This window comes from Stegostoma tigrinum, chromosome 18 (genome assembly GCF_030684315.1).
Source record: "Stegostoma tigrinum isolate sSteTig4 chromosome 18, sSteTig4.hap1, whole genome shotgun sequence".
Classification (NCBI taxonomy): domain Eukaryota; kingdom Metazoa; phylum Chordata; class Chondrichthyes; order Orectolobiformes; family Stegostomatidae; genus Stegostoma; species Stegostoma tigrinum.
In genome coordinates, this window is record NC_081371.1 from 55,632,615 (window position 1) to 55,648,126 (window position 15,512).

The window sequence follows — 15,512 nt, forward strand, 5'->3', positions numbered from 1 at the left end:
AAAAGCTACTGTGAGCGCACTCTCTTTACTGGTTGCACTGAGAATTGAAGAAGCAAAGAATAAGACAAAATACTAACAGAAAATTGTTGCTGGCCAAACTCCTTTCTATATATTGTGATTACAACATTGATAAAGGTAATGAGGTGAATGCTGAATATGTGGGCTTTCAAGAGGCATATGAGAATACCACATAATTGATTTACTCAAATGCAGATGTGCACAGTAAATCATAGTAATTAACCAGGCAATAGAAGGTAAAACATAGGAGAGAAGTATGCTGTGGAAATCCTCATATATCAAAACTGATATTTGTTGTCCTGTATGTAAATAACTTGGACTTGAGTATAGTTTTAAAGATTGCAGGTAATGCAAAACTTGATGTAATGTGGCATGTGTGAACAGTGTTCTGAGGAAGGGTCACTGGACCTGAAATGTAAAATCTGATTTCTTCACAGATGCTGCTCGATCTGCTGAGATTTCTGTTTTGTTGCTGCTAATAGTAGACTTTAGCTATATGAGCACAATCTGGTGAAATGGCCAAGTGATTTAATGTGGATAAAGATTTGCATTACTAGGAGCAGCGTGGAGAGTTAGTGTAGTCTAACTTTTGAAGATGATGTAAGAATTGAAAGATCTGGCACATAATTTAACAAATCCTTGAAAGTGGCAGGGTATTTTTTAATAAAGCAGTTAAAATGCTTGGCTTTGTAGTTGGGGGTACAGTACTCAAAAATAAAGTCGTGCTAACCTCTGGTTATGCCTCAACTGGAGTATCCTGTATCCTCCTTGTTTCCATACTTGAAGGAAGTTCAGGTCCTTACAGATGTGCAGAAGATATTTATTAGGATTAGGGACTTTGAGTTATTTGAAGAAATTCGAGAAGCCAAGTTTGGTCTCAGAGCAAAAATGAAAAGTTGAGAGATTTTGATAGGTTCTTTCATCTTGTTCAATTTCCAGTGGCAAGTGGGTCAGAAATCAAGGATCATAGATTTAAAATACTGCATGGGCTATTAAGATCTAGAATGCACCGCTTGAAATGGTAGTAGAAATGGATGCAATTGAAGCGTTAAACAACAGAGACATGGCTCACTGCTGCTACACCTGATTTGCCTTAAAACCTGATCTGGCTGTGTGTGTCGAGTTCCTGGGAGTGATGATCACCAACAATCTGCACTGGTACACCTGCATCAGTGCAACGGCCAAGAAAGCACAGTAATGTCTCTACTTCCTCAGGAGGCTAAGGAAATTGGGCATGTCCACAAAGACACTTACCAGTTTCTATAGATGCACCATAGAAAGCATCCTATCTGGATGCATCACAACATGGTATGGCAACTGCTCTTCCCAAGATTGCAAGAAACTACAGAGCATCTTGAACACAGCCCTGTCCGTCTCACAAATCCATTGATTCCGTCTGTACCTCCTGCTGCCTCAGGAAAGCAACTGGCATAATCGAAGACCCGTCTCAACCCAATTATGCTCTTTTCTACTTCTTTCAGCAGAAGCTTTAGAAGTTTGAATACACGTACAAGCAGATTCAAGAACAGCTCCTTCCCTGCTGTTACGAGACTTTTGAATGGACCTCGCAGATGTTGGTTATGAAATCTCTGTCTGCATCTTCTCTGCAGTTGTAACATTGTATTCTGCACCTTGTTCTGTTACCCTGGTGCACTTTGTGGTGTGGCCTGCCCATGCAGCATCCAAAGCAACACTTCTAACTGTATTTAGGGACATGTGACAACAGTAAATCAATCAATCAATTAATCAGTTAGACTTATATTTTAAAATGATGAATTTCCAGCGTATAGTGAATAAGGTAGGGTGTAGAAATAATCTGTGGTGCTAGCTGTGAGCCAGCTAGCCACGTCAGGCTGAGTGGCCCCCTTTATATGCTCTATGATTCTGATTCTGGATTGGAGCAAGCTAAAATTGAGAAATATTTATTTGGTTTCTCTCCCTTTGTATTTGTAGTTTGCTGTTTGATTTGCCTCAGCCACCTTCTCTGATTTTGTTGCCTGCCTCCCTCAGACGTTGCAACTTGTGTACCAGTTTCATGGGTGGTAATGATGGCTGTTCACAAGTAACTGTACAGCAGATATTGGCCCACAGTTCAGCTCTGAAGATCAATAAGACCCAATCTGATCTTCTCACATAGCTATTTGTAATAGAATCAGTGATCAAGAAAAGGTTGTTAATGTTTTCTCCCTCTCCTTCTAGCCTTAGAACGCTGAAGCTTCATGTGCTCAAAGTAGAATAATTACTGAAGCTGGAATTTTCAAGTTTTCATTCATTCATGCTGCATCATGCAATGCATCAGTCCCTGAAACCATCAGATGGAAGGATTTCTGTTTCTTGGATTGTACTGTTAGTGCTGCTGCACTTTATTCCTACTCCCACTTCTCAAACTTCCACCAAACATCCTCATTTGTTGGTTTGTTAGTGTAATCTGCATTATTGTAGTATAGAAAAGTGTTTCATCCTTCAGTTCAGTGCAAATACGAAATGAATAACCATGCCCAATCACAATCAGTGGGTTAGAGGAAATAGGCAAATAGATTCTGTTCAGAACATAGGAAGTTGATCATCTTGAGTTTGACTGTTTGTATTAAGTCAAAACATTTATTTTAAAGTTGCAATTTCAGTATGTTAGCATTGTAAAATCTCGAGTAATCTGTCATTAACAGGAACTATGTAGATAGTGTGAGCTATTACTTCATAGAAATAACATGCATACCAGTGGAATTGAATTAAAAGTGGCTGTTAACTTTTTGCTACAATCTAGTGTGTATTGGAGCATGGGCAACATAGTGAGTTTGTTGCACTTTGCTTGTATTAAATAAATAAGCTTCCTTTATAAATAAATCAAGTTTGCAAGTAATCATCCATAAATTGTTGATACATGTTTTAGAAGCATTTAGTTATGTAAATTATAAGTTGTGGAAAACTGCAGTTTTCTAATGGTCCCCTTTTATAATCATCCATGATGCTATCATTTGGGCATTTACTAAAACAAAACAGCAATAAAATTTTAGTTGGTTGCTACAACTATTTGAAATTTGCCCATAAATAATGAAACTGCACAGACAGCAAGTGAGACAGTTTTCAAGCCAGAAGTTAGTTCTCGTCAACGGTTCAGAGCGCTACTTATTGTATATGTCTGCAAATTGTTAACTTTACTCTAGAAATGAGAGCAACTGCACAAATAATTTATCAACGTTTTCACTGCTGCAATCTCTCTGACGTTCTGAACTTGTGCTGCATACATTACATGCAAGAGGAAATTTGTTTTCTCAGAGCACACCTCAGTTCGGGTTATTTCATCATTGCTTGTCTAAGCTATTTTGTTGTACCTGTTGACAGGAAACTTTTAAGAGTACTCACACTGAAGTTCTATGTGGCTTTTTTATGTTAAGAATAAAGTAATAAATATGTACTTGAATCCAAGAGGTTGTACTTCTGTTAAAGTAGTTTTTGTTCATCAGATTTTATTTTTACCACAGGTCCAATAATAAAATTGTTGAGGTACGATCTGAACAACTGATGCCATTTCAATCTATGGAAACACTGGATCTTAGTAATAATCACATTACCAAATTGGAACCATTTCCACCTTTGCAACTTCGATACCTGTAAGTATATTGGCTAATTTTAAACATTTTGTGCAAGTTGTGGTAAATGAATTATATTTTGTTGGATAAGTAGAACTTCAGAATGTACAGAGGAAACTGAATATGAAGCGAGCCTTTTCAACATAACCTTGTTCAAAATATATGATCATACTTTACAGGGCTGCCTTTTCCCATGCAAATTCCGTTGAATGCAGTAAATCTCCCTTGGAAGAATCCTTCCAAGATTTGTTCCTGCATGATGCTAGACATGACAATTACAAGTAGCTAGGTGGTCATTTGGATCTATTTTATACATACGATATGGAACAAAGACCCCACCCACCCCTAATTCTTCAGAAGCATAATTAGATCAAATGGACTTCAAGCCAATGAAGTAGAAAGTAGGAGCCTTTTTTAAGGAGAGAAAAGCTCGGACAAAATGTGCCTCTTTCAGAAATGTTCGAAGTCTGTACAACCAAACAACTAGAACTAGAACGCTGACGGAACCCTGCCCACGGCCGACGACCTCATCGCTCCGCCCACAACCTCCACAGCCAGCAACCCCAGAGAAAACAGCCATACTGAGCCCTACCGCATCTTCACCATCCCCCCAGACCTCCCACCAACTGAGGACGAATGGTCAGTCCTTAGTAAGGGGCTCACCTTTGTCCCCCTACAACCACACATCAACGAATACCAGTCACGTTTGGACATAGAACAGTTTTTCCGCCGCCTTCACCTCCACGCTTACTACTTCTTCCGGGAGCCTAACCCTCCCTCCGCTGACCCCTTCTCCCGCTTCCATCACAAGTCCTCCTCCTGGATGCCACCCCCAGGCCTCCAACCTTCCCTCGACCTCTTCATCTCTAACTGCCGTCGAGACATTAACCACCTCAACCTCTCCACCCTTCTCACCCACTCCAACCTCTCCCCTGCAGAACGGGCAGCCGTCCGCTCCAACCCCAACCTCACCATCAAACCCGCAGACAAGGGTGGCACAGTGGTAGTATGGCACACTGACCTCTACATCGCCGAGGCCAAATGCCAACTCTCCGACACCACCTCCTCCCGCCCCCTCGATCATGACCCCACCACCGAGCCATCATGTCCCAAACCATTCATAACCTCATCACCTCAGGGGACCTCCCACCCACAGCCTCCAACCTCATTGTTCCCCAACCCCGCACGGCCAGTTTCTATCTCCTTCCCAAAATCCACAAACCTGCCTGCCCTGGTCGACCCATCATCTCAGCCTGCTCCTGCCCCACCAAACTCATCTCCACCTATCTGGACTCCACTTTCTCCCCTTTGGGCCAGGAACTCCCTACCTACGTCCGTGACACCACCCACACCCTCCACCTCCTCCAGGGCTTCCAATTCCCTGGCCCCCAACACCTCATTCTCACCATGGATGTCCAGTCCCTATATACGTGCATTCCGCATGCAGATGGCCTCAAGCCCACCGCTTCTTCCTGTCCTGCAGGCCCGACCAGTCCCCCTCCACCGACACCCTCGTCCGCCTAGCCGAACTCGTCCTCACCCTCAACAACTTCTCTTTCGATTCCTCCCACTTCCTACAGACTAACGGGTTGGCCATGGGCCCCAGCTATGCCTGCCTCTTTGTAGGTTACGTGGAACAGTCCCTCTTCCGCACCTACACAGGCCCCAAAGCCCACCTCTTCCTCCGTTACATTGATGACTGTATCGGCGCCGCCTCTTGCTCCCCAGAAGAGCTCGAACAGTTCATCCACTTCACCAACACCTTCCACCCCAACCTTCAGTTCACCTGGGCCATCTCCAGCACATCCCTCACCTTCCTGGACCTCTCAGTCTCCATCTCAGGCAACCAGCTTGTAACTGATGTCCATTTCAAGTCCACCGACTCCCACAGCTACCTAGAATACACCTCCTCCCACTCAACCCTCCTGCAAAAATTCCATCCCCTATTCCCAATTCCTCCGCCTCCGCTGCATCTGCACCCACGATGAGGCATTCCACTCCCGCACATCCCAGATGTCCAAGTTCTTCAAGGACCGCAACTTGCCCCCCACAGTGGTCGAGAACACCCTTGACCGCATTTCCCGCAACACATCCCTCACACCCTGCCCCCGCCACAACCGCCCAAAGAGGATCCCCCTCGTTCTCACACACCACCCCGGGTACAACGCATCATCCTCCGACACTTACGCCATCCGCAATCCAACCCCACCACCCAAGACATTTTTCCATCCCCACCCCTGTCTGCTTTCCGGAGAGACCACTCTCTCCGTGACTCCCTTGTTCGTTCCACACTGCCCTCCAACCCCACCACACCCGGCACCTTACCCTGCAACCGCAGGAAATGCTACACTTGCCCCCACACCTCCTCCCTCACCCCTATCCCAGGCCCCGAGATGACTTTCCACATTAAGCAGAGGTTCACCTGCACATCTGCCAATGTGGTATACTGTATCCACTGTACCCGGTGTGGCTTCCTCTACGTTGGGGAAACCAAGCGGAGGCTTGGGGACCGCTTTGCAGAACACCTCCGCTCGGTTCGCAATAAACAACTGCACCTCCCAGTCGCAAACCATTTCCACTCCCCCTCCCATTCTTTAGATGACATGTCCATCATGGGCCTCCTGCAGTGCCACAATGATGCCACCCAAAGGTTGCAGGAAGAGCAACTCATATTCCGCTTGGGAACCCTGCAGCCGAATGGTATCAATGTGGATTTCACCAGCTTCAAAATCTCCCCTACCCCCACCGCATCCCAAAACCAGCCCAGTTCGTATCCTCCCCCCATTGCACTACACAACCAGCCCAGCTCTTCCCCTCCACCCACTGCCTCCCAAAACCAGTCCAACCTGTCTCTGCCTCCCTAACCTGTTCTTCCTCTCACCCATCCCTTCCTCCCACCCCAAGCCGCACCTCCATCTCCTACCTCCTAACCTCATCCCACCTCCTTGACCTGTCCGTCTTCCCTGGACTGACCTATCCCCTCCCTACCTCCCCACCTATACTCTCCTCTCCACCTATCTTCTTTTCTCTCCATCTTCGGTCTGCCTCCCCCTCCCTATTTATTCCAGAACCTCCACCCCATCCCCCTCTCTGATGAAGGGTCTAGGCCCGAAACGTCAGCTTTTGTGCTCCTTAGATGCTGCTTGGCCTGCTGTGTTCATCCAGCCTCACATTTCATTAACTAGAACTTTCCTCCTGGCTTTTGAAGCCACTGATTATGTTGGGTTTGTTTCGTGTGCTGGTTCACAATGCTTCATTGCCTGAATGTTCATTCTTCATGTTCAAGCTTTGGCAAGTATTGGTGAGCAGTTTGATTTGGATGGATGCACTTGACCCTTAGCATCTCATTCTAGTAGGGGTAACTTGGTGTGAAGTCACTGACTGGTGAGGCACTTAAATCAGCTCGTTTGGCCTGTTTGTCACCTGAGCAGTAATCTGTTAATCCTACATTGTCTAGGGATTGAAACAACAAAGATTTTCCTGATGTGTATCTCATGAATGTGATGATGTCTGTAATGCATTTTAAAAGATTTTTGGAAGGTTGTGGGTGCAAAAGTGTTGACTAGCTGAGAAATCAAATTAAATTTATTCACTGGACACTTGTGCAAATGTTTTTGGAGTAGCTTTACAGTTCCTTAATTGTGAGCATTATTGTTTAGGTACATCAACAATAACAAAATAACTTCTTTGGACCCTGGTTGCTTTGACAATCTTTCCAATACACTACAAATTCTAAAACTAAACCGGAACAAAATTTCAGCTATTCCTTCAAAGATGTTTAAGCTGTCACATCTTCAACAGTTGTAAGTTTATTTATTTAATTTCAAAATTTGAAAAAGCAGTAGCAAATTTTTAGTTTTTTTATGAATTTCAGGTTCAAATGTTCATTTTATGACTTATTCTGTTTCGTTTTAAGTGGAAAAATCTGTTGCTTTGCCATTTCCAAACTCATTTTTATTTTGTTGCAGAGAACTTAGCCGCAATAAAATTAAAAAAGTGGACGGCCTTACGTTTCAAGGACTTAGTGCTTTGAAATCTCTGAAGTTGCAAAGAAATGGCATTAGTAAACTCATGGATGGAGCTTTCTGGGGACTGAGTAACATCGAGACCTTGTGAGAACTGTTTTTAATTACTTAGTATGGTTTTCATATGAACAATTCATAAACCCAAAATAGAATTCGTTTTGATTCTTAGATGCAGTAAAAGATTTTTTGTTCAGATCTTTGCACATTATGAAACTGCTTCATTTGAGTCTACACCTAGAAAATGATTTATTTTAAAACACAGAAGTACTTGGTTCAGTAAAGTACGTAAAAGCTTGTTTGTAAAATGAGCTGCTTTTTACCTTTTTGGCCTCGCAGCTTTGGCAGTTGGTCTCATTCCAGAGAATTCAGCCTCATGGCCTCTATCTTTTAAAGTTGCCTTTGCCAAGCTTTTTAAACTGTGTAATAAATAAGTAAAATAAATAATGAAACTCATTTTTCAGGGTAATTCAAGATGACTTTTTTGCTAATTTTTTTTTCCCAGACAACTAGATTTTAACAATCTGACAGAAGTAACGAAAGGATGGTTGTATGGCTTGCTTATGTTGCAACAACTTAACCTCAGCCAGAATGCCATCAACAGGATCAGCTCAGATGCTTGGGAGTTCTGCCAGAAGCTCAGTGAGCTGTGAGTAGCTTTTACTCTATTCCAGTTTCACTCCAAATATCAAGCCAAAACATTAGCTTTGTGTTTGCGAGAATTTTTTAAAGTTTCTTTTTCATTAAGATGACCAAAGCAGTGTTTCTTACGAGAGGTAAGACACAAGATTTATGTTTAAAGTACAAGTGACTTGTTTGTTGTGCTCTTTGTCTATTTTTAATTTTACAGCTATCAGCACAAATTGGATTTGTACTCACTTAATATTCTTTAATTTGTAAAACATAATAAGCAACTAGGCACCCTGCTGAAGAGCATTGACCAATTGTGGAATAGATTGTCTTGCGCTTAGTGAGATCCTGCCTCCTCATGGGATACAAAAGACCCAAACGGCATTATTAGAAGAAGAAAAAAACAGGAGTTTTCTGCGTTTGTGGTCAATGATTGTCTCAATTAACATCATCAGAATCAAATTAATTGACCACTTGTCGCATTCGTACTGCAGACTTTTAATTACCAGGACCAGGAGTGTATTGGTTAAGCAAATATTCCAGATAATCGAGAGGTCCTCATAATCAATGTAAAAATACACCACGTAACAGAACCATATTGCAGGGGATATGTATATTGCTGTTTTACTCTATTATATTAATCACTAAAATATTAACACAACATTGTCTTAAATAAAATTTAATGGTAGAGAGCCTTCTTGCTCACCCCCTCAACTGACCACCCGGACATTTTGGAGAACACAAAAATACAGCAAATGTCTGGAATTTGAGGAACGTAATATGTGCCAGTTAATTGAGATGGCTAGTTCATAAGATGCTGGTTAAATCAAAGTTTACTGTATTTCGCTGTGTTCAGTTGATTGTTGTAGACCTCTGAATAGCAACAGTGGTTACACGTGTAAAACTGGCTGTGAAGAATGTTTTGGAACTACTTAAGATTCCCAATAGTGTAATAATGAGGTGTAGAAAACCTTTTTATTTTCAGTAAAGTTAATTTACTTCAGTGTTTAAAAATTAGTTACTTGATAATTGATAACTTGGTTAATTGCAATGACAGTAATCTCCATATTTTAGTGTAGATGATGTGTTTAGAGGAATTGCAGTTTAGGGAACCAGTGGCACTATGAAAGCTAATTGATTGGCAAGTACCTTGAACCTCTGAAGAGGGATTTCTTTAAATTGCTGTGGGGGATATCCTCACTCCCTTACTGGCAGTGTCCTGTTAGATTCAGTAACTCAAGTAGTCCTTTTGCCCATCAGCATGGTGTACCTCATGACTATGTCACCTGTAGAGATGAGTGTGCTGGATGGTAATTTGACAGTGCTCACTTTTATAATAGAGGGGTTGCCACTTTTAGACAATCATGTGAATAAGAACCATTAAGTAGCAAATATTGGGGTGCTTGTCCAACTGTAGCTTAGTTTAAGTTGCAACACTTGTGTATTTTGGGCTGGATTTTAAAGGTCAAGCAGTCAAACTGTCTGAGGACAATCTCTCAAATTACAGAAGATGATCAAACGAATCAACCTGTTGCCGCTTTGAAATTACCAGCACTTAAAATATTAAGCTTGCTAATGACCCCATCATCTGCAACTTTTCATTGCTCTCTGCGTATTCCCAAGTTTTTAAACCTTGAAAGTGTGAGTGTGTTTGATGACCAGATGGCACATGAGCAGTAGAAGAGGTCTGACACTGGGATCATGACTGAATGATTGATAGATTCTGCTGACGGAAGTGGCAACATCTGTGTGTTTGTTTATTTTGTAATCAAAATTCAAAACTTTTTTTAAAAAATGGATTCTGAGTTCGGGGTCGGCTTTAAATTTGAAACCATGACCAACTTTTTCGCAATTTGCAGCGTAAGCCCTCTGCTGGATGATGCAGCAGGTAAGACTCCCAACTACGCAGAGTGTTCTCTTTCCACCTTTATTTGACTGGATGGCCACTAATTGATCAACTAGCATTTGATTCAATGGTCAGGCACAGTGGTAGCGTGATGATTGCTCAGTTTCTGGTCGACCTACCCCATGCTACTGGAAATGTAAAATCCAGACCCATGTACACAACCTGAATAACTAACTTATGGCGATCATTTCTTGAGTGATGATCATTGCAGCAGTTCCATTCGGGAATATGTCTTTTGCTTATCAGGCCACATGCTAAATTTTAATAATTCTAATCCGTGTTAATACTTAATTAACTACTTGACACTTCTGCCTGGACATCATTTGTTATTTTAATTCCATATGCATTTCAAGGAGCATCTCCAAGAGCTTTTTAGTAAACCTGAGCGTACAAGTTTACTGCTTTGCTGCAGAATGTTGATTTCACAGTATAACATCACAAACTGGATTTTAATTAGACAATTGATATAGACACCATCTTTTAAGGAATGAATTTAATTGATAGGACTCTGGAGCAATACGGAACACTGATCTTTGAAGGTAAACCCTCCTATTAACTTTCTGGCTCACTGATGCATTACCTCAAAACAAAATTGCCAGGACATTGTGGTTGCACTGATATTAACAAAATTAAGGACACCTCATTTCTTTAAATTATGTACTGTTAGATATCTCCTGGAGTACCTAATTTTTTAAAAAATCATTTTTCCGCCTCTTTCTCCCCCTCTGATGATTTTTTTTTCCAAGGCCCATTCCTGAGAACATTCCACGATTGAGGAACTGAGGGGGTGTTATTACATTTTTGGGAGTTTTCACAGTGCATGAGAGGAAACTTTTGTCAACAAGTTTCAATGGCGTGTAGCAAAAATGGAGCAGTAATGTTAGGAGACCTATGTAGTCTGAGAAAAATGTATTGCTAATAGGAGAGGAGAAGAATTTTTGGTGTTTATATGAAGCTCTTGGATCAGCATGACTTCACTGCAGCAAAGAAGGAATTCTGTTGACTCTGGTTCTCGGAAGTCAAATGAGGCACAAGGGTGTGTTACAATTGGAGAATGTCTGTCCAACTTTCAGAACTGTACTGTTTTGGTTTGGGCTCATTGTGAACAAAAAGCTTAAGATATACGTGTTCGAGTAAGGAAAAGCTAATCTCTAATTTTAAGAAAGCAACTAGCATGGGCTGAATGAAACAGGTCGTTGCAGAGCTAAGGCAGGATATTTAGGACAGAAAATGTTCATGCGTAAGCTACAATGGCTGATGTGGACTTGTACCACCTCCAGATCTTATCGTGGTCTTGATATTGCTGCCGCAGTATATGAGCTTACGTGGTTCGGATCTGGCTGGGGACTAAAGTTGTCACGTTCCTGGTTTATGTTGTCCGTCTGGCCACTAGCTAAACTTGGTGAATCACTGGAAAATTGAATTTGAAACTACTTAAATGCAATCAGGATGAATCTTGTATTTTTGTTCACAATGTAAAATATAAATTTTTGTATTCCCCATTTACAGAGATGTTTCATTCAATGAGTTGACACGTTTAGAAGATTCCAGCTTTGTTGGCCTGACACTCCTTGGACAGCTGTATATTGGAAATAATCAAGTCAGCTACATTGCTGATGGTGCCTTTGGAGGACTTTCCAGCTTGCACAGCCTGTAAGTTTGATTTTATCGTTCGAAAAATTAGCAGTTTATTTGTGAAACACGTGTTCATTTCAAGATGTGTTTGCTTGTCTTTTTTCTTGGTGCTCCAGCCAAGCTTCTATCCTGTCACAGTGCTGTTAGTTCCACGGGATATCCTGTGGACTGTGGCAGTAATAAACTACTTTCACCCAGCTTGCTGAACCTGTTTGTTCCTTTAGGTATTTGACCGTACCATTTCTCCTGTCATTCAGCTGAGTTGGACTGCATTCATCTGTTTGCATTCTGAATTTTCCAGATATGTCAGAAAATCCTGTTGGGTGGCTTCACTTCTTGCACCTGGAGCATTATGTCCGGTGTCCCAATACATTTACCCTCAGTCATCTTATTTTTGCACACCTAACGCACAGCTTTATTTCTTGATTCCTCCACTGTGTCGAAAATGTCAGGCTGCTATTCAGCATTGACTTGCTCATACTTAACAAATTATACCTAGCAGTGAATGTCGCACATTACCCCATAACCACATCTGGATGTCTCCTGGCCTACTGAGTTGGCAGATCCACCAAAACAAATGATTTTGGGGCACCCGGTCAAAAGAGGGATGCCCTGGACTTTGGACCCCATAAAGTTTCATTGCATCATGTCAAAGACCAGCAAGGAAACCCTGCTTCTTTCACTGGTAATCAGGTTTGCAGGCAGCAACGCCACAGAATGATATCCATTTGGGAAATTTAAACATATTATCAGTGTCTGTTGTAGTAGTACTGAGCCCAAAGACATACTTAATAAACTGGACCTGCAGCAAGTGCTGCGAGAAGCTCAAGGATTAAAATCTAATTGACCTTGTCCTCACCAATGCATTGGTTCCTCCAAAAGTGGAACCCACTGCCAGGGCAAACAGGATTCTGGGTAGGCATGACAAAATGTTTCCTTAGGAAGTAAATTGAAGCAGAAAATGCTTTGAATACTCAGCAGGTCGTGCAGCATTTTGGAAAGCTGGCTGCTTCCACCTGTTGTGCTTGAGTAGATTTTGCCTCGATTTTAGGTGACTGCACAGGTCAAAAGAATTACGACTCAAAGATGGATGTTGAGTTTTTTTTTTAATTTTTGAAATCCAACCAACAATAGCAGTGGCATGAAGAAGTTAATCAACACGCCATTTGTACAGTCATTCCTGTTTTTGAATTTCAGTCCTTGGCAATAGAAATATGACTTTGTTCAAATGACTTTTGCATAGCTAGCTTTAACAAATCAGATGTCCCATCTGTTCCATGTTTTAGAAAATGTTTGTTTTACTATTACCTAATTTCTTTTCTTCATCCACCCACATAGAGATCTGAGAAACAATGAAATCTCATGGACTATTGAGGATATGAATGGGGCTTTCTCTGAATTGAGCAAGCTTAAGAAATTGTAAGTGTTTATTTTGTTTATAATGCTTGTTTGTGATTGCTAAGCATCTTAGGATTGGTGTCAGTTTAATGGTTTGTGTATGTGTAATCTGAATTTAGGTCTAGAGCTAGAGAAGAAGAAACTTTAAAATATTGAAGTAAATAGTGAGCCTGTGATATGGAACATATTCACGACCCTGTGTAAGCCTCTGGTGAGGGAAGCAAGAATGTAATTGTTTACCCAGTGTACCAGGACACATGATGGAAATAAAATGTCCAAAGCCACTGTACAAGTTGCAAGCAGATCTTTCCTCACATGACTAATGGCTGAAGGGTTTGAGTTATATGACATGGTTTGGATCGGCTGGGACTTTTCTCACTGGACCATAAGGGATTGAGGAGTGACCTTATAGAGGTTTATAAGATCATTATGTGTATAGATGACATAAATGACAGGTGCCTTTTCCCCAGGGTGGCTGATTTCAAGATTTGGGGCTGTATTTTTAAGGTCAGATAATAAAGATTTTAAAAAGCAAATGAGGGGCAATATTTTTAACTTTGAAGCTGTTGTGTTTGGATAATAAATGTCGTGCCAGGCCTGTCTGCCTAAAACAAAGCAAAAAGTGGGCTTTCTTTGTGATTTTTCTACTTAGCTGCAGATCTTAGCTTCAAAGTTCATGTGTGGAATGAACTTCTCCAGGAGGTAGTGGATGTGAGTACAGTTACAATCTTTTGAAGGAATTTGGATAAGGACATGAATATCAAATGCTTGGAGGGATATGGGCCAAGGGCAGGCAAGTGGGGCTTGTTTAAGTTTGGGATTATGGTCGGTATAGAGTAGTTGGACCAAATGACACACGTCCTTGCTAAATGACTTTGATTTGAAGCAATTGGGGATGTTTTTGGAACTAGCACTGTCGGCTTCAGTTTGAAAAGCTGTTTTGTTTGGATAATAAATGTCAAGCCAGGCCTGCCTGCCTAAAACAGAGCAAACAAAGATTAGCTACAGATCTTAGCTTCCAACTAAGTTAGCAGAATGATGTTGCAGTGCATATTTTGCAAACAGTGTATGATCTGTTTGCAGATACTAAAATAGAGGAATAAGATTTTTGTATATCTATTCCAAACACCTGCCTTTTCCATTAATGCTGCTGGTATTATTCAAACGTGTCCATTTCAGTTTCACTGTAATTAAAATTAAATGCTTATTCTCCAGGGGACTACAAGGAAACCGAATTAGATCAATCACAAGAAAAGCATTTTCTGGCCTGGATGCACTTGAATACCTGTAAGTATCCTGTAATTTCATCACAGATGGTACTGAGTGCTGCAACCAGTTAAATCATTAACATGCACTTGCTGATAAAGTGGTAAATAATCACTTTCATACTAAGTGCATATTGATTTGTAGTATGTCTAAGTAGTGTATCTAAGGCAATGCTAAATGCCTGTTGATCTTTATTTGATTTTTCTTACCACGAGTTGATTGTAAAGTGATAATTAGTAGTCTTTAAGTAATCAAAGTTTACTAGTCCTTTAAGCAAACCACTTTTTGTTTTAAACTTTTAGTGCAATATTTTAAATTGGACAAAGTTGAATCAGCATAATGGAATATAAATTTGAAACCTGTGTGAAGAAAATGTTAATTGTAGGTGTAGTATTTCATTAGTGCATCTTTCACTGTACCTTTCTTATTTTTTATTCCACAGTGATCTGAGCAATAATGCAATTATGTCTGTCCAAAGCAATACCTTTTCTCAAATGAAGAAACTTCATGAATTGTAAGTGTGACATGTTTGTAAATGTTGACATGATCTAAAGGGCTGCAACTGAATTTAAATCTCTCTTTGGTATATGAAGTGCAAAGCAATTTAAATCATTGCAGTGTAATATCTTACTCATAGTTCCAAGCCATAGCTTTTGATTTTGTTTTCTTTAGTGAACTTACTGTACTTGCATTGTATTTAACATCTGTTTCATTTAGGTACCTGAACACTACAAGCCTTCTTTGTGATTGCCAGCTAAAATGGCTGCATCAGTGGGTGACAGATAATGGATTTCAACCATTCATTAATGCAAGTTGTGCTCATCCCCAGTGGCTGAAAGGAAAAAGCATATTTGCAACCAAACCAGAAGATTTTGTATGTGGTATGTGATGCAATTCTTAAATATTAATTAAAGTTTTCTAAATCCCTTGTTTAAAAATAATAAGCATATGGTCAATGTCAGTAATTCTTAAATATATTTTTCATTCACATTTTTGCACAAAGCATCTGCCCATATCTGAATTGGCATGTAGATGTTTTGACAATTA

The 15,512-nt window shown here is 40.8% G+C and overlaps 1 protein-coding gene across 1 annotated transcript in view; it reads left to right on the forward strand.

Annotated features, from left to right (window-relative positions):
• The window catches only part of lrig3 (leucine-rich repeats and immunoglobulin-like domains 3), a 63,397-nt gene that overhangs the window by 38,120 nt on the left and 9,765 nt on the right, over window positions 1–15,512 (forward strand). The window contains exons 4-12 of the mRNA XM_059652553.1: window positions 3,501–3,629; window positions 7,268–7,411; window positions 7,577–7,720; window positions 8,136–8,279; window positions 11,676–11,819; window positions 13,140–13,220; window positions 14,415–14,486; window positions 14,908–14,979; window positions 15,183–15,346. Of these exons, the coding sequence (XP_059508536.1) occupies window positions 3,501–3,629; window positions 7,268–7,411; window positions 7,577–7,720; window positions 8,136–8,279; window positions 11,676–11,819; window positions 13,140–13,220; window positions 14,415–14,486; window positions 14,908–14,979; window positions 15,183–15,346 (1,094 nt within the window). The remainder of the gene's footprint in view (window positions 1–3,500; window positions 3,630–7,267; window positions 7,412–7,576; window positions 7,721–8,135; window positions 8,280–11,675; window positions 11,820–13,139; window positions 13,221–14,414; window positions 14,487–14,907; window positions 14,980–15,182; window positions 15,347–15,512) is intronic.